This window comes from Orcinus orca, chromosome 16, assembly GCF_937001465.1.
Source record: "Orcinus orca chromosome 16, mOrcOrc1.1, whole genome shotgun sequence".
Taxonomy (NCBI): Eukaryota; Metazoa; Chordata; class Mammalia; order Artiodactyla; family Delphinidae; genus Orcinus; species Orcinus orca.
Genome location: NC_064574.1, coordinates 84,925,089 through 84,949,016, shown reverse-complemented (window position 1 = coordinate 84,949,016; position 23,928 = coordinate 84,925,089). Strand labels below are relative to the sequence as shown.

The window sequence follows — 23,928 nt, the reverse complement described above, 5'->3', positions numbered from 1 at the left end:
GCGTCAAGGTCATTGTCAGAGGGAGGAGGGACGGTCGGTCCTTTGGGTTCTTTGAGGATCCTGGAAGAACCACCTTCGTCCATCCGTTCTTCACTCAACAAGTGTCTACTGATCCACCTGCTGTTCAGGGAGATGATGAGTGAGACGTGACCCGACCTTCATGGTTTGTCATCTGGGAGCCACATTCACAGGTCTCCAGTGACACGGCATGTGGCCTGGGGCCTGACGGGCCACCCCGTTGGAGTGGCAGTCATGCTGTGAGCACATTCCTGGAGAGCTGTGCTTCTCACCTTCGTGGTTGTGAAAACAAGCCCTGTTCTGATATAAAGGCGTTTTGGAGCTGTTTACTTGCTGATATGTTGATACCCTTCCTACGCTGTGACGGAATTTAAACCTCCACCTTTCCCCTCTCGTTTATCTCCAGAGCTCCCTGGTGCCCCATCCAATCTGGTCATTTCCAACATCAGCCCTCGCTCAGCCACCCTGCAGTTCCGACCCGGCTACGACGGGAAGACGTCCATCTCCAGGTGGATCGTGGAGGGACAGGTATGGTCTCCTTGAAGCCGAGAGTTGCAGTTTCCACAGAGTAACACTGGGGCCTAAAGTTGAGAGACGGTTGACTGATGCCTTTGCAGAGTGATGAATCCATAGCTGGAGCTGCCTCTGGGTAGTTTGGGAGGTGGTGATGTTTGGAGGAGGAGAACCAGAGACTGGAGGCGGCTGGGATGCCGGGGTTAGGGTGTGGGAAGATGGGGGAAAACGGGATGTTAGGCTGGGCTCTTACTGGAGGGTGGGAGAAGTGATCATGGGGTGAGCATTCAAGTTGTGGTTCAGTATATGGTAAGTTCCCCCAGTTTGATGGCATCGTTGGTTGAGATTCTCCTTTTAATTCTATGTCACAATTCGCTACCGAACAGACTAAGAGGATCGTTTGGTGCAACTTTTCTCTCGGATGAATGAATGAATGAATATGCATTTGCTCAGCAATGTTTGTAGAGCGTGTTTATTTCCAGGCACTATGCTAGGCACGAGGGGCACAGTGGTAAACAAAAACAAAGTCTGTGCCGTAAAGGAGGAAGGTTCTCTCTCAGGAGAAGGACCCGCAGGTTGCTGGGAGAGGAACATGCGCTTTACCTGTGAGGACGGCAGGGGTGCCGGATGGCTGGAGTGAGGGCGTGTAGGGAAGAGCCGGGGGCAGGTCACGGGGAGCCGGAGGGTCGACCTTAGGGAGAACTTTGCCTCTGACTCAAAGCACGATAGCAAGATAGCAAGCCCCACAGGGCTCGCGCGTCAGAGGGAGGGTCACAGGGGCCTCAGTGAAGCCCACCCGCCCAGAAGCGCCTTGTTCTAAGAGCTGAGAAAACAGACAAAGACCCGCACGACGGGGGTGGTAAAGCTTCCAAACAGTTATTGTCCGTAGGAAAACCCTAGCGATTTTCGTGACTGTGCCTGTGCTCTACTGCAAGACAATTCGCTCTTGGAAACTGGCCATAAATCAGGGCACGGATTCCATCTACATCTTCAAAACTTTCATTAAGCAACTGTTTCCAGAAACCTCTGCAGGATTCTGACGATGGGAACCAGCTATTTGGAACTGATCAATCAATGGGGCTGGAACAATTATTTACGTAGAAAAAAATCACCGTATGCCCCTACCTCCCATCAAACTGAAGAAATAAATTCCCTGGAAATGAAAACCAAAAGAATAAAATCGAACTTTAAAGCACATCGAGGAAAATCAGGAGAAAAATTGTGGGATCTCCTGGAAGCCAGTCCTGGCGTCTCAGAGTCGGCCAGATGGAGCCGGGCGAGTGCTCGGAGGGACACAGAAGCCGAGAGTCTGTCCTTGGCATCACTGGACAGCAGTACAGCTGGGCACGGTGAACGCCAAGGACACAAACTCCGAGGGCTTCCGAGTGGGAGTCAGGCCAGGCGGGGCCACAGGAGTGGAGATGCCCACCCCTCAGTGGCTGGACTCAAGATCTGCGTCTTGTGCTTCCAGAGCCGGACCTGGGAGCGTCCACACTCCTTCTGCCCTGGGTTCTGTTTGCCAGGACAGTCGCGGGCTCCAGGCAGCCGCAGGGGGTCTGGGAAGGGTCCTTCCTTCTGTCTGTCCGAGGAGAGGAAGCGATGGGGGAACACATAGCACTTCTCCACACTACGTTTGCTTCGTGCTTCTGTCCCACAACTGACCTATTTATATTTTTAATCTAAAACATTTTAAACATACCCAAAAGGAAGCAGCATGATCTAATGAGCTCCCACACACACCCATCACCCAGGCTCGTCTCTTCTCTTATCTAGATCCATCTAGTCCTACTTTTTATTGTTGCTGGAGTGTTTGGGGGTTTTGTTTTCAATTAAAAGAAATTTTACTGAAGTATCGTCTATTCATACTATTACATTATTTTCAGTTGTACAACATAGCGATTCAATGTTTTTATAGATTATACTCCATTTAAAGTTATTACAAAATATTGGTTATATTCACTGTGCTATACATTAAATCCTTATATCTTATTTATTTCATGCCTATTAGTTTGCACCTTTTCTTTTTAAATTGAAGTATAGCTGCTGTACAATATTATATAAGTTACAGGTGTACAGTATAGTTATTCACAATCTTTAAAGGTTGTCCTCCATTTACAGTTATTATAAAATATTGGCTCTATTCCCCGTGTGGTGCAACACATCCTGTAGCTTAGTTTGTGCCTCGTACTCCCCTGCCCCACATGCCCCCCCTTCCCTCTCTCCACTGGTGACCACTGCGTATCTCAGACCACACGTCATTTTATTCCCACGTATTCAGCACTGAATGGGCACAAATTTCACAAGCACAGTGTTGAGCGAGAGAAGCCACACTCGTGATTTGAGTCCACAGGTACAAAGTCCCAGAGAAGAAAACATCATCTTGGGCGTTAGAGCACTGGTCCCCTCTGGGGTCTTGTACGGGAAGGCTCTGGAACGTTAGGAATGTTGTCTCTCGGTCTGGATCTGGGTTGCACACCTGTTCTCATCCTGTGCACTTGTCTTCCTTCGATACCTTTACGTTAAACCATGGATGTATTTTCTCATAACGAGAATGCCATTATCACACGTGACAAAATTACTAAACATTCCTTCATATCACCTAATAATCAGTACACATTCCCATTTCCCCAGATTTTCCGAAAGCGTCTCTTTAGTGTGGCTTTGATGAGAACAGGATCCACACAGAGTTCGCATGATGCATTTGGTTGTCGTGTCTCTTAAATCATTTTTTTAAAAATTTTAACAGCTTTTTCAAGGTGTAGTTGGCATATAATAAACTTGACATTTCTAGAGTATACAGTCTGTTAAGTTTTGACCCAGACGTGCATGTCTGTATACCTGTAAGGCCCCCGCCACAGTCTAGATAGTGAGCAAGCCCATCGGCCCCACAAGCTAGCTCCCTTGCGCCCTTTGCAATCCTCCCTAGCACCCCCTCAAGCCCACCACTCAGCTGCCTTCTGCCACTAGAGATGTTGCCCTTTTCACCCAGAGCCCCTTCTGTTCCCCTGCCACTGCCTTGTTACAAACCCCAGTCCCCCGTCCCGTGGAATGCCCTCCATCGGAGAAGCATCTCCCATCTGCATCCTTGTAGTGTCACTTCACGTGTCCCCCTGCCCCCGTGTTTCCTGTAAACAGGAAGCTCATTCTAAAACCTCCATTGGATCGTTCCCACGTTGTCGTGGTCACTGTGGTGGAGAGTGATTCCTGGGCGGGGCTGGGGGCTTCATACGGCGGCACATCAGGACACATGGGGTCTCGGGACCCCCCTCTAGGGAACGTAGGGACACCGCACGATCGGCAGCCTGGTCCCTGCCTTGTCCTCCCGTCGGCTTCGTATCCAGTGGTCTCACCCATCGGTGACCTTTGCCTGGATTCACTGTTATCTACAGATACTCAAAAGGGCAACTTTCTATCAGTCATTCCGCATTTAGTAGCCGGAGCTCTGAGAAGCAGCGCTACCCTCCTCCCTCAGGTCAGGTCGTTACCCTGAACACAGGAAGGCAGGGCGTTGCAGAGTGGGGAACCGGCTCCCAGTCACTCCCAACGTGAACAGGTTTTTCTTCCTTCCTTTTTTGCCCTGCTCTCTCTTTTCCTGAGTGTCAGTAGGACAGGACGGGTTTTTTGTGTATTCAGTCTGTTTCAGTCACCTACAGTCATCATTCTTTTTGAACCTAACACGGACCCATCTTGGCCCGTGGGCAGCCCTTCATGTTCTAGGTGTTTTGACCTCACGATGACTGATCTTGGATGATTTCCTTGTTTCCTGATGCAGGGGGATTTCCCGGGAGCATCTTGCGCCCTCGAGCGCCGAGCTGAAGCTCAAACTGAGCCGCCGCTGCCTGGTTTCGTTTAGCGTCAAATCGTATTTAAAGGCCGTAATCCGGGCACTAAGGGGAGGGGAGGGCGCTCATTGCTGCTGACTGCTCATTGTTTCTAGAATTTTCCAGCAGATAGAGAGAGGAAACGCATATGTTTGGAAACATCGTGAGTTCGTACTGATATTTCCAATTCAAATTTAAGATTACTTAACTTTGAATTTACATTTTCAGTAACTTTTATACTAAAAGTGTGCTTTCTAGAAATATGAACAAAATTACTTATTTTCTTTATCCTGTTATTCTATAAAGAGTTTCAAAATTGCAATGTCCCTGATATTGCCAAGGAGCCTGCTGAATGCCACTTATTTGTCCTTAGACCGTATTATACTGTGAATGTACAGTCAAAATACTGAGTCTAAATTCTTCTCTGTGTGTTTCTATCACCAGCCTAATACAGATTAGCTTCATTCATTTCAGTGTCTTTGCTTTGTTCTTTTGCTTCAATTTTTAGAGATTGCTTTCTTTAAATATCATTTGTACTTTTTTTTTTTTTTTTTTTTTGCGGTACGCGGGCCTCTCACTGTTGTGGCCTCTCCCGCTGCGGAGCACAGGCTCCGGACGCGCAGGCTCAGCGGCCATGGCTCACGGGCCCAGCCGCTCCGCGGCATGTGGGATCTTCCCGGATCGGGGCACGAAGCCGTGTCCCCTGCATTGGCAGGCGGACTCTCAGCCACTGCACCACCAGGGAAGCCCTTAAAATTTAATTTACTTTTGAGCACGTAACTCATTTGCATGATCTCAAAGTCAGAACTACTAGTTGTGTTCAGGGAAGTTTGTGTTCGTCATTCTCCCTTTACGCTGTTGCCTCTCTCCCCAGAAGCCCCACAGTAGGTTTCTGGCTGGTCCTCTTTTGTCTTTTGCAGCATTAGCGATACACATACCCGTGTCCCCCTTCCGTATGCAGAAGGTGCTTTGCTTTCTTCAGTTGAGGACACGTGAACATCACGTGCCTGGCGTGTGGTCTTCCCTTGTGTGGACGTGCAAGTTTGTGTGTTCAGCTGGTCCTCTGGACACCTGGGGTGTGCGTTCCTCTCCTGCTGCTGCCACAACGAACAGCCAAAGCCCAGTGGCTGGAACAACACAAGTGTGTTATCTCACAGCTTTGGGCTCCGTGGGCTGAAGTCCAGGTGTGGGCAGGCTGCGTTCCTGTCCGGAGGCTCTGGAAGGCCACCGTCTCCTGCTCATTCAGGCTGTTGCCGGTGGTCCTAGGACCAAGCTGGCTGTCACCATCCCCAGCTTGTATGGCCACCACGTCCCTCCCTCCACCTTCAGAGCCAGGCATGGCGGGTAGGTCCTTCCCAGGCTTCAACTGTCTCCTTCTGTCTCATCCCTCTGACCCACTCTGCTGCCCCACTCTCGCACTTTCCAGGACCCACCCCTGTAATCCAGGATAATCTCCCTATTTCAAGGCTCTTGACCTTAATCACGTCTGCAGAATCCCTTCTGTGTGGAGTAACTACCCACAGGTCCCAGGGATTAAGGTGTGGACACCTGGGGGGTGGTTGGGAGGATGCCTGCAGGGGGCATTATTCTACCTAAAGGTGCTTTCAGCCTTTTGCATACGCAGTTTGTACTTTTGCCACTGAATCTTTGGGATAGATTCCTAGGAACGGGATTTCAAGATCAAGCAATGAATGTATATGTAAATTTCCTAGACATTACCAAATCCCTCTCCTATAGGTTGTACATTTTGCATTTCCATCAGCAATATATATAATTTGTTGCCATGCCAGAAAAAATTGAAGTCTAATTTATCAATCTTTTCTTGCAAGGTTTTGCACTTCAAGTCTTAGATGGAAAGATTTTCCTCCTTCTCAGGTTAAAAAGGAATTCACCCAATTTTTTTACTACCAGTTCTGTGGTTTCATGTTTGCATTTAGGTCTCCATCCATTTGGAATTTGTTCTTTTGTATGGAGTGAGGTATGAGTCCATCTTTTATCACTTTGCAAATAGCTGTGCAATTGTCCCCAGAACATCTATTAAAAAGTCCGTTTTTTCCTCCTGATTTGTAGTATTAAATTCCCATATGCACTTGGGTCTGTTTCTGAACTGTTTATTCTGTTCTATTAGTCAGGCTGTTCGTGCTCTAACTCTACACTGTTTAATTAGAGAGGCTTTAAAATTTGTTTTAATGTCTGGTAAGGTCTTCCCAATCCCCACCAACATACACGCATGCACACGCGCACGCACACACACATGCACACATGCGCACACACGCACGCGTGCGCACACACACACGCATGCGTGCACACATGCACGCACACACTCACACACGCATGCGTGCACACTGCTTTACTCTCCTTGCTGTTGTCTTATGATACCGTCTTTCTATCCAGGAACATGATACATCTTTCCATTTGTTTAAACCTACTTCTGTCAGCTCTTTTCTTCCTGGCAAAAGCACTGGGCTATCTATTCCTACCTTCACCCTGCTCCCAAAAAGGCAGGCAAACTGAGGGGCCATCAGCGTGCCTCAAAAACTGTGATTGGAAAAGTATGGACTGTGCACCAGCGGCCCTGGCCCCCCTTTTTCTTGCCCTCCTTTCCTAGCTCTGTGGTCCTGGACATAACTTAACTTCGGCACAAGCCCCAGCGTCCTCGTCTGTAAAACAGGGTCAGTAGTGCTGTTGCAAGATGGTCGGGAGGATTAATCAATGTATGTACATTTTGTTACATTTTCTGACTCTGTTGCTGGCATATAAGATCACAGTTGATTTTTGAATTTCTTTTTTTAATTTAATGAACTCTCCTGTGTTCTAAGTGCTTTGACAAACATTAACTCATTTAAACCTCGTACTGACCGAGAGGAGGCTGCTGTGACCCACTCCTGCAGACAAGACCCGAGGGACTCAGTTACGTCCCCGGACCACACGGCTCAGCCTGGGAGGGGATCCGGCTTGAGCGGCCTGGCCCCTGGCCCACACCTGAGGCTGCAGCTGTGCCTCCGCCCAGCCTGGTGTGAGGGCCTCAGGGCCAGAAGCGCGGAGAATGTCTTGTTAGTCTGTTAATTCTTCTGTAGTTTTCTGTAAAGAAGTCACGTCACCTGCTGCTAGTGACAGTTTTATTTCTTCCTTTGAAACCTTTCTTTCTCTTTTCTGTTTCTTGTTATTTATTGTTCTTAATGGGAGGGCTAGATCGTCCGGGATCGTAGTGAACTGGAGCAGCGTTAGGACAACCTGTGTTTTATTACTAACTTTAAAGAAATTCTTTTAAGATTTTATTATCAAGTGTGGCATTTACAAGACTTACGGGAGGTTTTGTGTGGGATTCTTGAGGCCTTGCTTTTGCAGGTAGTTTGTATTGGGTTCAGACGATGCTTTTCTAATCCTGGTTTGCTAGGAGGGGTGTTTTTTTTTGCGTTTTTTTAGGATTAAAAAAATCATGAAGAAGTTTACTTTTGTCAAACTGTTTTCTGCATCTACCGAGTTGTTCATGTTTTTTCTTCTTTCATCTGTTGCTGAGATGATTTATGTTGATATTCTAATGTTCGCCCGTCCCAGTGTTCCTGAGATAAACACAATGCGATGTTCATTCGGTTTGCTTTAGTTTGGGTTTAAGATTTTTGTATTCATGTTCGTAGGTGAACTTGGCTTTTCTGGTTGTTGGTTTGGCTTTCAAGACGAAGAGTTCGCTTTCTCACCAGTTTTCATAAATTCGGTTGTGATTGCCCTGAGGGGAGCTGAGCGGGAGGGTGCTGACGCCCTGGCCTTGCTGGTACAGACAGGAGCCTCGTGACCATCTTCCTAAGGCAGCCGGCGTTCTTCATCCCAGCCGCGGGTCAGTGCAGATTCCAGGACACACCAGCGCTCAGACCCCACCTCAGATCAATGCGTCAGCATTTCCAGCCGTGGGGTCCATCCTGTTTGTATGGAACTTCCCAGGTGACACGGGGGGTTGAAAAGGTACCACGTTTGCTGCTCTGGTCCTGCCTCGGGGGCCCCGTGCATGGGGCCTGGAGTAGGACGTGTCAGTGATCCGGCCTCTGCCCACGTCTCTTTCCAGAGGTTCCGAGGCTCCGTTCCCCAGGGAGGATGATCTGGGCAGGCTCCGTGCCTTTCCCCAGAGGTGGCCGTGCCCCTCCAGGCCTGCACCTGGTGTCTCAGAGTGGCCAGGGCGGTGCAGGTCCATGGCACGGGGCCCGTGGGCGATGACACAGACCCCCCGTCTGTGCAGCTCCTGCGCTGCCGTGCTCACAGCTAGCTCACCGCCAGCCTGTAGCCGTTTCTTAAAAGTTTGAGACTGTCCTGAAGTTCATTTTTACCTTTCACCTTGAAAGTATTTCAAAACCACAGAAAAGTTGCAAGAATACTACAAAGAATGACCCTTCACCCAGACACCCTATCCAAGTTTTGTCAGTTGTCCCCAGATGTCCTCGGTAGCAAAAGGATCCAGTCCAGGACCACACGTTGCACCTGGCCGTCCTGTCTCTCCATCCCCCTCACCTGGATTAGTTCCTCGGCCATTCCTGTCATTTCATGACCTCGACAATTTCAGAGATCACAGGCCATTCATTTCCTAGGATATCCCTCAATGTGGATGTGTCTATTTCTTCACGATTAGACCCAGATTATGCATTTTTGGTCAGAATGTCACAGAAGCGATGCTGAGTTCTTCACACTGTGTCTTGTTAGGTTTAACATGATATCGAAATGCCCCATCTTTGGTGGAGCTAATTTTGCTCACTCGATTGAAATGGAGTCCACCGGGTTTTGTCCACTGTGAAGTTACTTTTCTCCCTTTCACGATGAATGAGTATTTCGTGGGGAGATACTTCAAGATTATGTGAAAATCTCATTCTCCTTCCCACTCACATCCCTAGTTTGTCATTCACCGATTATGTTTTACCAGAATTAATTAGTATAATGCGGCACGCACTTGCGACCTTTCTGATTCAATCATTTCTTCTACATTTATTAATTGGACTTTTATCGTTAAAAAACAAAAGAGCTTTCTCTTCTCACTTATTTATTCATTTATTTGTTTATATCAGTGTGGACTCACTGATTCCTATTTTATGTAACAGGTTGTAATCCGTTGCTGTCATTGTTTATGGTGATGCTCAAACTTTCCTACATTTGACCCGTGGGGGGCCCTCCAGCCAGCATCTGTGTTCTTTTCACATGTTCCATTTACTGGGAGTACCTCCTTACTTTCTGGCACAAGATGTTCCTGGATTATCTTCTTATTTTACCTTCCTTCCCAGCCATTCTCCAAGGAAACTTGGACCCTTTCAGTGGAGAGCGGTATTTAGAAAGCAAGATCTGGGCACTAGATGTGCTCCTTGCTCCTAGGGTGTCGTAGCTCCCAGGCCCTCTCAGCGCACAGAGCTAGGAGACACACGTGCCCACGTGCATGCAGGTCTACATCCAGGTCTGTCTCTATATCTGTCTGCACACACTGAGAAGCAGTAGTTGACAGCAGCGCCTCCAAATACAATTCAGTAGCATCCATTTACTCAGGCTACCCCGCTTTCCACATTTATACTAGCCCTGCTTTGCTCCCAGTATCCTCATTCTGTTTACTTACTTGCTGAGCCCCCCATATGCGGCCAGTCCTTTGAGCCGGGTGGACACCTTCTCTGCACAGGTCCGGATAAGCTCCTTTGCCTTGACCTTCTGGAAGGAAGGATGAAGGCTGCCCTAAGACTTTTAACTTGCAAACGTAAGTTATCAAAATCTAAAGTTAACCATTATCTCTCTCTTCCTCCCAGTGGTACAGGATTCTAAAATTCCTTCATTCCAAGTCATACTTGTGGCTGTGTCCAGTGTTCACTTCTTCCTTGTTTCCTACATCCGCGAAGGCTCCGATGACAATTACCATCTTTTCTTATAGTCAGTGCTTGCTTAGCTTTCACGGCGAGTTTAGCTGCAGCTTCACTTCCCACCCTATCGGCCTCCAGGCACGGACCTTGCTTCCCCTTGCGCCCAGCCATGCATCTGTTATGCGTCTGTTACACTCTGTCCAGCTCTGCTCTGGCTTTGGGGCCGGAGGCTTTTCGGGTTAGCTAGTCTGCCATATCTCCAGAACTGGAAGTCCCTTTGAAATAGTCTTTCTAAAATATTTTAACGTTAGCTCAGCACGTCTAAAAATTCTGGTAGTGGTGCAGACAGTTGGAACTTCAAAACCGAAAAGGTAATTTTTTCTCCTGAAACTCGTTATTTGAACCATTTGTGTTTCAATATTCCTAGAGAGTAAATGTTCATCTATAAAAAGCAGCTTAGTGCCAAACCCCAGGGGTGAGGGTTACAGACGTTTCCTGGCCAAGAGGAGACTAGAGGATGTGTCGAGCATTTTGTCACTCGGTGGGTAGGGGCCCGAGCCGATCCTGCCCCAGAGCTGACACGCACGCGGCCCCTGTAACGACTCCTCCTGCCACGTGGACGAAGTGCCCCTTTCCTCCATCCTCTGCCCTGACTCCACCAACAGGCTGCTACCTGGTTTACGTTGTACTAATCCATTCGCTCGGGCAAATTCGTTGGAACTGGTTTTCAATCATATACTAAGTTATCCCAAGAAAATATCACAGTGATGTGGCAAAGGTTAGCGTGAACATCCATCCTGGGGCAAACGAATCCTGCTTTTATCTGTGAACGGTTCCTACTAACCTCGAAGTCATATTACAGCAGGGTGTCCATTCAAAAATCAATGAATGGGGGGCTTCCCTGGTGGCGCAGTGGTTGAGGGTCCGCCTGCCGATGCAGGGGACACGGGTTCGTGCCCCGGTCCGGGAAGATCCCACATGCTGCGGAGCGGCTGGGCCCGTGAGCCATGGCCGCTGAGCCTGTGCATCCGGAGCCTGTGCTCCGCAACGGGAGAGGCCACAACAGTGAGAGGCCCGCGTACCGCAAAAAAAAAACAAACAAAAAAAACAAATCAATGAATGAGCGTCTCTTTAAAGGCCTTGAAAGCCACTTCATTGCTAGGCCAGTGTTCAGTCATCTGCAGACTCAAGGCAGAACATACTTCAACCCACCCCCATCGTCTCCTAAAACACACATGGCCCCGTCCAGGTAGAGAACAGACCTGCAGCCTCTGAGAGATCTTTCCTTGTGCCACCCTCCTGTCCTCATCACATTCCATGCATCGTCCTCTGACTCACCCCCAGGAGGGGCCACAGACAAGGTCCCTGAGGACATGTGGCACGAAGAACGACACTGTCAGTGACACAAAGACAGTGCAGGCTTTGGGGCCAGAGAGCCCGGGCCTTGAACCCCAGCTCTGCCCCTCCCATTCGGGTCCTTCAGCTGTAGAACAGGAATGACGGCACCTGTCTTGCAGGCTGCTGGAGGACTAGAACATTTGCTTATGTTTATGTATCTAAGATGTGCGTGGCTCTGCGTTCTATAGGCACGAGGTACTTTACAAGGAAAATCTCCTCTGAGAAGCCCGTCAGCCCCTCAGGGCAGTGGGATGCCATGTCCATGTCATGTTGTCCCCCAGGAAGCCTCAGTGCACCACCTCTACTTCTCTGAGGGTGTCTTGGCACATTGCCGGTCCAGGCAGGCTCCAACTTTCCTAGAATCAACACGATGGGACCCTAGAGACCGTGATTGGCACAGGTGATGTCTTCTGGAATATTCCACACCCAATTCCCTTCAAATGGATGCAGGCCACACCCAGGCAGGCGCTCTGTGCTGCAGTGCAGTCCCAGCGTTCGCTCACCCAGTGTCTCACCCAAGAAGCGGTTGTCGCCTCCTGCCCTGTGCCTGGCCGCAGGCTGTGATCCTCGGAGGAGTGAGGCTCGGGGACACGCAGGCCAGCAAGAAGTCGGCCGCTTAGCGATTAATCACGTAGAAAGTGGGGGGGTGATTATAGAGGTTGGCTCAGGGTGCTGGTGGACGCCGAGGAAGGAGGGACGGAGTCCTTCAGGTGGCCGTAGAGGCCCACGAAGGGGGTGACATCTGAGCCCCGTCCCCAGGGACCTCGACAGTTAGCCAGGGCAGAGGACAGCTGAGCAGCCCCCGGGAGCAAGGACTGGGCTCCTGCCTAAACGTTCTGTGGCAGGACGGCGCTTGCCTTCCTCCCCTCTGATCCACGTCTTTGCAGAAAAGTTTCCTTTGAATTCTGACCGTTTGTCGAAGTGCGCTGAACAGGCTGTGTTCCTGGAGCTGCCATCAGTGAATTATGGAACCAAAGATCCTCATCACTGGAGGAGCCCCTTGAAAGGCCCTGTAATTAGCTGATGCTCAGACGGGGGTTAAAATCTTAAATACCGGGGCTTCCCTGGTGGTGCAGTGGTTGAGAGTCCGCCTGCCGCTGCAGGGGACGCGGGTTCGTGCCCCAGTCCGGGAGGATCCCACATGCCGCGGAGCGGCTGGGCCCATGAGCCATGGCCGCTGAGCCTGCGCGTCCAGAGCCTGTGCTCCGCAACGGGAGAGGCCACAGCAGTGAGAGGCCCGCGTACCACAAAAAAAAAAAAAAAATTAAATAGCAGCTTTTATGGGTATTTCCGGTTCCGTAATGCTTTGCTTAATTAGTAACCTTTGACTGTACAGTGAGCAGAACATCTCCTCCCACACTTTCACGGCGTGCGGTAAAAGGGGCGATTGCAAATGTGACGTCTTTTCCTTTGATCCTGCTTGCCGGCCCGGTGCGTCTGGGAGCCCCGCCGTTCGCAGCTGTTGGCTGTGTCTAATAGCCAAGATAACACCCGGGCTTCTCCAAAGGCTGCTCTGAGCAAGGTTTTCTGTAACGAAGATGCTGGTGGTAGCACTTGGGTGCAGATAAAACTGGTTCCATCCGAAAATGTAAAGAAAAAGCCCATTTAGTGCTTATTTGTGCATAATAGTAGCCATTTTCTTAACAGCCACTGTTTCAGGGAGTGTTATGGGCTAATAAAATGCAGCGTGGGCTGCTGAGTGCTGGTCTCTAGATAACTACAGAGCAGCGGAGGTGGCGGGCCAGTGCCCAGGAGCCGCGGGCGAGGCGCTCACAGATGCCCGAGGTGGCCCAGCAGTGTCTGCGGCGGTGGCATTTGGAGACACACCTTCCGCGGAGAACTTGGGGTGCGGGGTGGAGTGACGCTCTGTCTCCCAAGTACACGTCCCCCCAAGGGACCGGATCAGGGGCTGAAGAGTGGAAGGCCGGACTTTGTTTCCTTTTCCTTTTGCTGACGTGCTCCCCCGAGAGAAAGCTTTCGGGGTGTATGGGGCCCCGTGTTTCCCCATCATACCTGGTCCAGGCCTCTCCCAGTAAATCTCTCCTGGCGTTGAGTTCTCGGGAAAAACACTCTGTTTTGTCACAGTTGAGGCCCAGGCTGCTGGGCTTGCAGCCAGCACGCTGCCTGGGAGTTCCAGGTTGGGAGCCTTCCTGCCTGTCCAAGGCCTCATCGGTCCCCTCCACGCCTGCACCCACTCCGCACGTGCCGAGGGCCGGTGGGTTCCAGCCCCGAGCTGACCTCTGGATGCCCCCATGTCCAGCGCGGAGGGAAGAGGGACTCACGGAAGAAACAGGGCACCGGGACCTCACGGCAAGTGAGGGAGAAGCAGACAGCCGTGGGCCTCCGGGAGGCTCTTCACGACCCTCCTTTAGAACGAGGACGGGGAGGTGTGCCCACGTCGGGGGAGCAGCTCTCTGAAATGTTGCTCTCAACGGTCTGCTTTGCTGCGGATGATTCCCAGTGATTTCTTCTCTTTAACAGTCCATCAAGGTGTTAAATAGCAAGTTGGGAAACATCGAGGCTTAGGAAGATTGGAGGTTCCCTGGAACAAGACACTCAGATGCCCGGCTCTGCCCGGGGCCGTCCAGTGTTCCATCCTCAGCTGGGCCCGGCTGTTCGCAGGATGGGACCAGCTGGGACCTGCCAGGAAGTACGTGGCCCCAGGAAGGCCGGGGAGGGACAGGCTGACCAGCGAAGACGGTGCCAGAGCGGAAACCGGGCACATCAGAGAGGAGCCGCCCTCGGCACGAGGCTGCCGGGGGTGTAGGAGACCCGTCGCGCTGCCAAGGGCACACAGAACGAGTCCTGCGGCCTCTCCTGGCCTCGCTCCCTCGGGAAGACGTTGGGAGAGTAACAACGCCTTGAGAGCCTCAGCGTCGGACTCACACTTATTAAGCACTTAATAAACACAGCACATAATAGAAATATTAAAGCCAAGGCAAATGTTTGGACTCGAAGAGCTGCTCGAGTAGCTGTGGCTCCGAGGAAGGACCGTCCTTGCACTGGGAGTGTTCCTGGCACAGGCCCGTGGAGACAGCGCAGGGTTCAGCCCCGGGAAACACTGCAGAGTCAAGCCGACCTCCAGGCCAGCCCCAGGCTGGGCCCACCAAGGTCAGCGACCCGCGGTGCTCAGGACAGGAGGCGCTGGAGTTCCACGCAGGCCTCCGGTCAGAGGAGCAGGTGGGCCGCGTCCCCGGTGGGGGCAGCTGGGAAGGAGCAGCTCGTGCAGCCGGAAGCCAGCTGGGCGTCCAGCTGCTGGTGGAAGAGCGTAGTCACAGGGAGCCAAAAGCATCCCGCGTCCAGCCGTCCCCGGTCCCCTTTCCCAGCAGAGACCTTCCGTCCTTTGTCTATGTGTCTTCTGCCTCCGACGGTGTGCTCTGTCTCTGGCAGGGCCACAGGCCAGACGCTTTTTATCTCATCACTTCGAGGTCTGGAGTTGGGGGTTTCTGATCGCTAATTCTCTCTCCTCCTTCCCTCCATGTGGGTGGGCATTAGGGCTGTTTGTGGCCCTTTTGATAAGCATCTGTCACCATTTCAATTGTAATATGCCTTGACTGTGGTTGAATTTCTTTTTCATAATAGGAAGAAAAAGAGTGACATTTTTTCTGAACAGTCTGTCACAGATGCATAAAAGGGCTGTCACTCCTCTGATGGCTTCTTCCACGATGGCCCAGCCATCTGGGTAGATTTGCCGAGACGGGCCTCAGCTCTGTTCTGGTGTAACGCCTCTGCCTGAGCGCTTAGGTACTGAGGGGTTAGGTGACGGTGAAATATACACTCGGATATTTCAAAATGTTTACTGTTTGCTTGATTGTCCATAATAACACCCTTACGATGACTTTTCTCTTTTATTTCTCAACTTGCATGGGAAATCTGTACAAGGTGAACGGTTTGAAGTGGCTTTTTTGTTCATTAGTCTGTCAGATCCTTTTAGGTCCTATTATGGGACTTTTAAAAATAAGACAGGAGAAGAAAATACTGCAGCGTAAGTGACAACTCAAGTACAACTGAGGGACGCGTTTTACTACAAATGTCATTTCCAAAAAATAGCGGTCAATGCACATGTAAATCACAGCTGTCCAACTAAATTAAATTTTACAAGAGTCATATTTTCCTGTTCTTTTTGAGGACCGCTCAAATTCTTCCATCCTAATTCTCTTGTTGGAATTTTAGATTTGCCTGTATGTTTCATTTTTCTGGTCATTAGGTTTTATACTTGTTTCATTTAGTCATACATTCATCCAGCAAACATTTATTAAGCATCTACTGTCACATAGGTTTCAGGATTCATGCTACATGCTAGATTACAAAGATGGAAAACTTTTAGTCCCCACCTCCAGAAACTCACAATCTGGGCGGAAATGTGGGAGGGATGATTGAGATGTAATGTAATAATCAATAAAAATGAGGCTTGTGAGAATTGTTATAAAAAATGTTGCCAAGACAGTAGCAGAAAGAAAATGGGTAACAGAATAGGGTAATCAAGGAGGGCTCCATGTAGGAGGTGAACTCTAAGTTGGGCCTTGAAGGATGGATGCACAGTATTTTGATGGGGAGCAGGGCATCCCAAACAGAGAGAATAGCGGAGTGAAAGGCGTGGCGCCCGCTGTTTTAAAATGTGAATTTCACTTCTATTCAGGTAGAGTGAGGCCAATGGATCAAGAGACAACTCCCTGAAAAGACCATTTGTTTCTCACAGATCCCAAGAGGAGGGAGCACATGATGCCGGGCAGGGCCACACAAGGAAGCACCAGGGTCTCCCAGGAGGCAGAGGGGGGCAGTGTGGACCAGAGACCTCACTGTGGTTTCTGTGGAAGGAGTGGACAAGGCAGGGTGGGCAGGCTGGGGACGGGCTAGTCTGGATCATTCCAGCAGGCTGTGGGGCACAGGGCCCGTCCCTGGTTGTCTGGTACCTGCCCTGGGTGATGAGGGCAGGGGGACAGTGGCCCGGAGTGTGGGAGCCCCGTGGAGGAGGGGGTGGGGTGAGGGCTCTGGGTTGGTTGGTTTGCATTGGAAAGGTGCTCACAGGTGAGTTGTTTGTTATCTCTAGGACCCGGCTGCCCTGGGAGGGGCAGTCCCAGCTGGGTCAGCCAGGCCCCGGATGTCAGGGCATGAAATACAGAAACTAGAACTGTGGCTGATACGCACGTGGTGAGGGCTGAGCAGCTGCATGGTCGGGCCCCGTGTGAGCAGGTGGTGATGGGAGGCGAGACCGGAGGGGAGGCAGGAGCCGGTGTGAGCAGCCTGCAGCACCTTTACTAAGGGTGGAGGTTGTTTGTGTCTGAAAACGTCGGCAAGAGCCTGCATCTCCTGGTCTCTGAGCACGGGCCAGGGTGTCTCGGCGCTCCCCACGCTTCACCCCAGCAGAGTCTCCCGACGGGCCTTCACTTCGGAGCCCCAAGGCCAGGTCCCCGCATCACACGAGCATGTGTCGGGCCGGTTCCGGCTTTCCGGTCCCTTTCCCGACCCTCCACACACACCCTGCCCCGTGAGTGATGGGGACCGATCCTCGCCGGCACTGCAGGATCTTAGAAAGTGGCACCAAATCCCGCCACGGGGTGCAGGACGGCGTGGGCAGTCCTGTTTGTCCTTGAGAGGCTCTGTGTCTGACGGGAGAGAAGGGACAGACACAGATGCCGTCCCCCACACACTTGTGACAGACATGGAGGAGGCCAGCCTCGCTGTCGAGGCAGGGAGGAGAGGAACCAGGGGTCCGCGGTCCTACGGCAGGACGGACGGAGACTGCGGCTGGAGGGCAGGCGGGGTGCCGAGACCGGTCCCGAGCCGCCCGGCGTCGTGGAGCTGCTCTTGTGTGCGGGGCTTGGGCCAGGCACAGGGGGCCCCAGTGCAGGGACAGTCGTGTGTGCACACGTGGCTTCCAGGAGAAGCCTCTTCTTGGGTAGGGGAGGACTTGATGGAAAAACTGGTTCCTAGAAGGATATTTCAGAGGGGGTGTGAATAAGGTGGCAAAAACCCAGGCGCGCATGGGGGGAGGTAAGACTGGGGGGCCGGCCTCGAGTCTGCGGACAGTGAAGGCCGTTCAGTGGAGCCCGGGCCGGCGGGTAAAGCCGTGTGCCGTCCGAACTGGAGGACGACCCGGTCTCTCACTTTATGGCCGCAACAGGTGAGGCCCAGAAATTTCTGAGGCCTGAGTGTTGTGGGCATTGTAGGCTGGGCTGTGTAGGGTGACCGATGGGGAAGGGGGGCCTTCCCGAGATCAACAGCCGGGGCTCCATCTGACCTGTGACTTTCTAGCTGCTCATCAGGGAAGCAGGCTCGCGAGGCCAGTGGCCATGACCGGACGCGAGGGCAGGCTAGCCGGCAGCCCTGAACTTTGGTCTGTTTTGAGGAAGAGAGGCTTTTCTAAGAGATGTCATTCTTTTCTTTTAAGTCACTGAGCTTGACTATCCAAATAGTTCAAGCGACCGGTCAGGAGCTTCTAAACTGGGGTCCTGTCAGTGAAATCAAGTGAAGGTAAGACAGGCCGAGGGGCCTCCCAGCATCGGGCAGACGGAGGGGGGTGGGCAGCAGGCGTTGGGGGTGAGGCCCTGGCTCAGAGGCTGGAAGCAGGAACGTCCTCCCGGCGGTCAAGAGGCACGAAGGCCGCGCCAGGGTCTGAGCCGTCCTCATGGAGGGACGCCAAATGCCAGGAGGAAGGAGGACACTGCTGAGGGGAGAAAGGAGGGGCCGGGACAGACCCGGGAGAGATGTTGTTTCGGGATCACTGCGGGCAAAGGAGGAAGCAGAGGAGAGGTGGCTGGGAAGCCAGACGGGGCCAGGAGTACCCAGGGTCACAGACCCAGGAGAGCAGCATTTGAGATCGAGGGACGTTTAAGGCAGAGGACCAAATGGTTATTTCACAGCCCTCCTGCTTCCGAAGATAAGAAGAGTGTTAAAGGGCTTCCCTGGTGGCGCAGTGGTTGAGAGTCCGCCTGCCGATGCAGGGGACGCAGGTTCGTGCCCCGGTCCGGGAGGATCCCATGTGCCGCGGAGCGGCTGGGCCCGTGAGCCATGGCCGCTGAGCCTGCGCATCCGGAGCGTGTGCTCCGCAACGGGAGAGGCCACGGCAGTGAGAGGTCCGCGTACCGCCAAAAAAAAAAAAAGTGTTAAATAGTTAAAAAGTAAATGAATAAGCAACTAGCAAGGTACTGGGGAGGAGCGGGGAGGGCGGGGACCCTGCTTCTGGCTGTTTCGGAGCAGGAAAACTCAGTCGGTGCCAGAGGCACCCCGCCCCGCCCCCACCAGCTCACGAGGGTTGCAGGCTGTCCAGACTCTTCGGGAACTGGCCTCGAGCCCTGTCCACCCTGAGTCCCCTCCTGGCTGTGCTGCCATCTGCCAGCAGGGCCATGCGGAGGGGCCCCAGCTGTCTGGGGCTCCCTGGGAGGCTCCACTGGCTCAGGCACGGGGACACAGCTCAGCCCGAGGGGACTCGGGAGCTGTGCAGGTTGCTTGGCCGGCAGGTTTCCCTCCTGACACCGGGGTTCGGCAGGTTTCCATAGAGTGGATTCTTGGAGTATCTTTTCCCCTCTCCTTAGCTCTGGGTGAGAGGAGAGCTGCTGCCTCCCGCCCTCCCCGTCCGGCTCGCCTCTCCCTGCGCAGCTGCAGGTCCACGTGCTTCCTCTCCACGTGCAGTTACCTTGTGGGCCAGTTAATGCCTGTCCTCTGAGTGGCCACTGATCCCTGGCTTCCGGGTGCTGAGCTCATCATGGCAACGGCGGCCATGGCAACTCGGGCTCTGATGGAAAAACCACCTGGCAAGGCTGGCGGGGTCTCGGACCCCAGGAACTAAAAGAGCAGGTGTGTCCGAAGGCGCCCAGTGCAGGTGGGCCGTGGGAGCAGCGGCCCAGGGCCCTCCCGTGGAGGTGGGCAGTGGGGCAGCCTCCCCTGGGGCTTTAGCAGAGGATGGCGGGCTCCCGGTGGGCCCTAATGACCACCCCCGCTGAGTGGCATTTGAAACGCGTGGCGTTTCTGCTCTTGTAATAAGTACTGTAAAGTGCTGTTTGTTAGCAATAAAAGAAAAAGAAGGAAAAAATTGTTAAAATCCCAGCCTCCCCACGGAGCTCTGGTTGGTTTTATCCTTAAAGAATCCCGCCACACGCTCTGCCTAGCCACTTGCTAGGCAGAGAGCGGCCGCTTGCTTCTAGAAAGGCCGTCGTCGTGATGGTCTTGAAATCCAGCCAGAGCCCAAGGAGCCCAGCAGGGGTCAGAGGACTCCCCTTCCGCACTGAGAAGGCTCCTGTCTCTTTAGATCCAAATGTAAACCTTTTATTGTAGAAATTTAACCCCCGCCGCCACCGAGGTCTAGAACTACAATCGTGTTTTCGGTAATAATTTGTTTCTGGAGCTCAGTGCCAGGCGGCCCGTTTTCAATACTGCCCTGGAAGTCACACACACGTTTGTCTGTGTATTCATTCGTGTGTTAAACCAACGGGTCGGGCCCCGAGTTTGGGCTGGACCCTGGGGGAGGTGCTGGGGCTTCAGTGGCGAGTCAGACCCTGAACCCACCTTGGGGGCTCATGGGACAAGTGGCAGCAAGTGTGGAAGACGCCTCGGGAGGAGGCGGGAGACACACCGCGTGCCCTGTGGCGGGACGCAGGCAGGGTAGGTCGCGTGGTAAACACATAGGTTCGGGGGCCAGGGGGTCTCCGCTGCAGCTTCGCGGCTCCACTGTGAGAGCATGAACGTGGGGCCGGCCGTACACGAACCAGTGAGCGAGGCCGTGCACCAGTGAAACTTTATTTACAAAGCAGGAGGCGGGCCGGGTTCGGCCTGCGGGCCGGAGGTTGCAGGCGCCAGCCAGAACTAGAGCCTTGCTGAGTAAGTCTGCCTAGGGCTCCTCTGCCTTAAGGACTCTGACTGGGTTTGACTTACTATTTAGGATTTGGCCCAGACCCTGTAAAGAGAGCTGCAAACCTGTAGAGGCCGCAAACCCAGAGGTTGCCGCTGTGCTGCTCTTCTAACCGGTTTCACGTCGCATGTTGCCGTCTCCTTGCGGTGTCCTTCCCCCCACTGACTCAGACTCCGCCTCGGGTGCTCTCCCCTGAACCACCTTCGCACCTGCTGCTTCCCTCATCCGTGAGCAGCATAGATCTTCGACACGCACTGCGTCTGAGCGAGAACTGGGTGTGATCCGCCCTGCGCTGGGTCACGTGGAAGGTGCCGGCACAGCACGGAATTAGAACATAGCCTTCTGGCGGCCTGTGGTGGGGGATAGTGGGGGGCGACGGGGTCCCGTTCATGGGGGCTTCCCAAAGGCCTGGTGCTACCCAGACCCGAAGGAGCTCGCCGGCCACGTGAAGGAGCGGAGGTCTGGGTGCGCTTGGGACTATATGATGCCATTAGGTCGTGACGGCTGGGCCCGCAGGGAGAGCGGCAGGCGGGGTCCGCGGAGACATGCGGCGCCCACCTGAGCCCCCAGAATGCGGCCTCCATTCAAATCCAGGTCTTTTAAAAAGGAGCCAGAGCGCTGCTGGGGGCCGGGGGGGGGGGGTGACCTCGTGTGTCCCCACCCGACACTTGTAGGTTACACCCATCAGAGCGAAAGCCCCACAGCCGACCCGCAGCCCCTTCTGTGGGGTCCCGCGCTGCAGACGCGGAGGGCTGGCCGCCTCGGTGCAGGGCGCCAGACTCCGCCCGTGTCCTCCCAATGTCCCTTCAGCGGCTCGCTGCTGTGCTGCCTCCCGGGCTCGTTACCTGCTCCGGCCTCCTGCCCTTTCCCCGCCATACGTTTGTGGCTGGTCATCCCATGTTTTATTTTGACGCTTTCTAACCGAGGTGAAATCGTGATAAACATAAAGTGAACCGTGTTAGCCTGTACGGTTCACGAGTTAGCGCCTCTGCAGCATCCCCCACCACCTCCATCTGGTTCCGAAACCTTTGCCGGGCTCCACCCAGCCCCCCATGCCCGTCGGGCCGCCGCTCCCCTTCCCCTGGCGCCCACCAGTCTGCATTCTGTGTCTGTGGGTTTACCTGTTCTACATATCTTATGCAATGGGATCATGCAGTGCGTGGCCTTTGGGGTCTGGCCTCTCTCAGCACCACGCTTTCGAGGCCCGCCCGCACTGTAGCAGGTGTCAGGGCCCCTTCCTCCGCTGAGCAGTGTCCATCCTGTGGCCGCACCGCGGTGAGGCCCGCCCGCACTGTAGCAGGTGTCAGGGCCCCCCTTTCCCCGGCTGAGCAGTGTCCGTCCCGTGGCCGCACCGCTGTGAGGCCCGCCCACGCTGTAGCAGGTGTCAGGGCCCCTCCCTTCCCCGGCTGAGCAGTGTCCGTCCTGTGGCCGCACCGCGCTTTGCTTCTCCGTCATCCCTTGATGGACACTCGCGCTGCTTCTTCCCTTGGCCGCCGTGAGCAGAGCGGCCGTGAACGTGTGTGTACGAGGACCTGCGGAAGAACCAGTTTGCGCTTCTTCTGGGTGTAGACCCAGTGGTGGAAGCGCTGGGTCATGTGGTGATTCTAGGTTTTTGAGGAGGTGCCAAGCCACTTTCACGTGTTTAGTCAAGGGTATTTGGAGTTTTGCGTTCAGTCTCTTGGGGACTCATGCCGCCCGGCCCCGTGTTTGCTGTCCCCCTCTCATCCTCCGCGTCCGTTTCTCCAGTTTACCAAGGTCGTTTGAATTCTCGTGCCACCCTCCCATGACCACCTGCCAGCCTGCCTGGGACAGGGATGCAGGGACATGAAGAGAACTCAGAGGCTTCCCTGGCTCGTGGTGACTCGTGTCCCCTCGTTGTTCTCTCGCGGGGACAGGCCCTGGGGCTCTGCAAGGCGGCGCGAGTGGGGCAGAGAGACTGGGGCAGGCAGAATTCGACGCTGCCTCAGAAGGTGGCGAGAACCACGAGATGTGTGGCTCGGGGGCAGGCTGGGTGGTCCTGGGAGGGTCAGAGCCACGTGAAAATACCTCCAGGGCAGCCGACCGGACGGGAAGTTCATGGACGGGGAATAAATCAGCAGGAATGGGTCCCTGGGCAGGACCAGAGGGCGGGCAGGGTGCCCCACTTGGAAAGGGCTCAGCTGTGCCCCGAGGCGGGTCCTTACCACCTCAGCATCGAGTCCCATGCGGAAGGACCTCTGGTGTCCCGGCCAGCGGCGGTGTCTTTGGTGTGTGTTTGGGCAGACGGGTCAGGGTGGGAGCGGGCAAGGCTGAGGCCCCTGCTCGGCTGCAGTGGAAGTGGCTCTGAACCCTCCGTGAGGACACCCGGCCACCCAGGTCCCGTGGGGTCCTGGGCAGGTCTTCTCTGACGAGTTATCCCCTCAGCAGGAATGAAGGACCCGACAGCCAGGTCCTCTCCTGCACCCGCGGCGTCAGAGCGCTCGGGCAGTTGTGCCCAGGTCCTGACTGTGAGCTGGTGACCGAAACGCCCCCAGGCCCAGTGGCAGGGACAGAGGAGCCCACATCTCAGAGGCACGAGTTGGGGGTGTGCACACACAAGACTCAACTCGCCCCACTCGTGGGGGACACTGGGTGGCCGCACGTACATGAATGGCAGCGTCCGCCCTGTGTCGTCCAGCTGGTCCCAAGACCTCCCTTCCCCAGGTTGGAGCCGTCGGCGACGAGGAAGAGTGGGTTACCCTCTACGAGGAGGAGAATGAACCTGACGCCCAGACGCTGCAGATCCCGAACCTCACGCCCTACACGCATTACAGGTGAGAGCGGCGGGCCGTGAACCCCGCACGAGGAAGGGGGTGCCCCCCGCCCACAGGTGGCCCCATCTTCAGTAGTGAAACCTGGCTGCATGAGTGTAGGCGAGACACTTCCAGGTGGACATAACAGTAAATTGAACCTTTCGGGGCTCGAGACACGGTCGAGTGTTATTCCAGGGAGGTGGTACCCGATGCTAGGTCAGCCACGCCCCCTACCAGCAACGCCACCGACCAGGCAGCCAGCAGCATGGCTGGTACATTAGGCTTAGTAGCCAAGGCCCACGTGGCTGGAGATGTGGTGCTTTTCTTTACAAAACTCCACGACCTCTGGGGACCGTTACCGTGCTGTGTGTACACAGAGCAGGCGTCCTCAGAGCACCCTTCTGCTTCCCCCTCCCCGCCCAGGACTAGCAGTGATCAAGCACTTAATGTGCCATTTAACCTTTGCTCCTTGATCCTGAAACCTGTCCAGGCAGTACATCCTTGGCCTTAACAAAGGGTAGGCTGGTCATGGGCTGGTAGAGACATCGTGGCTCCCCCATAAGGTCACTGAAGGAGGTGGAATTTCCAGTTATCACCAGATGCTGAGTTTGATAAAGTCGCTGTTCTGCCAGGATGGATACATTTCATAAGATCGGGGAACAAAAGACTAAGAATGACTAATTCAGGGCGTAAAAGGTGAGATGTTACGTCTTTTTGCGAAGGACACTTTTCCAGTACGA

General features: G+C 53.7%; 1 protein-coding gene across 1 annotated transcript in view; it reads left to right on the top strand.

Annotated features, from left to right (window-relative positions):
• SDK1 (sidekick cell adhesion molecule 1) overlaps positions 1-23,928 on the top strand; it is an 826,099-nt gene that overhangs the window by 695,425 nt on the left and 106,746 nt on the right. The window contains exons 22-23 of the mRNA XM_049699672.1: positions 425-546; positions 23,100-23,209. Of these exons, the coding sequence (XP_049555629.1) occupies positions 425-546; positions 23,100-23,209 (232 nt within the window). The remainder of the gene's footprint in view (positions 1-424; positions 547-23,099; positions 23,210-23,928) is intronic.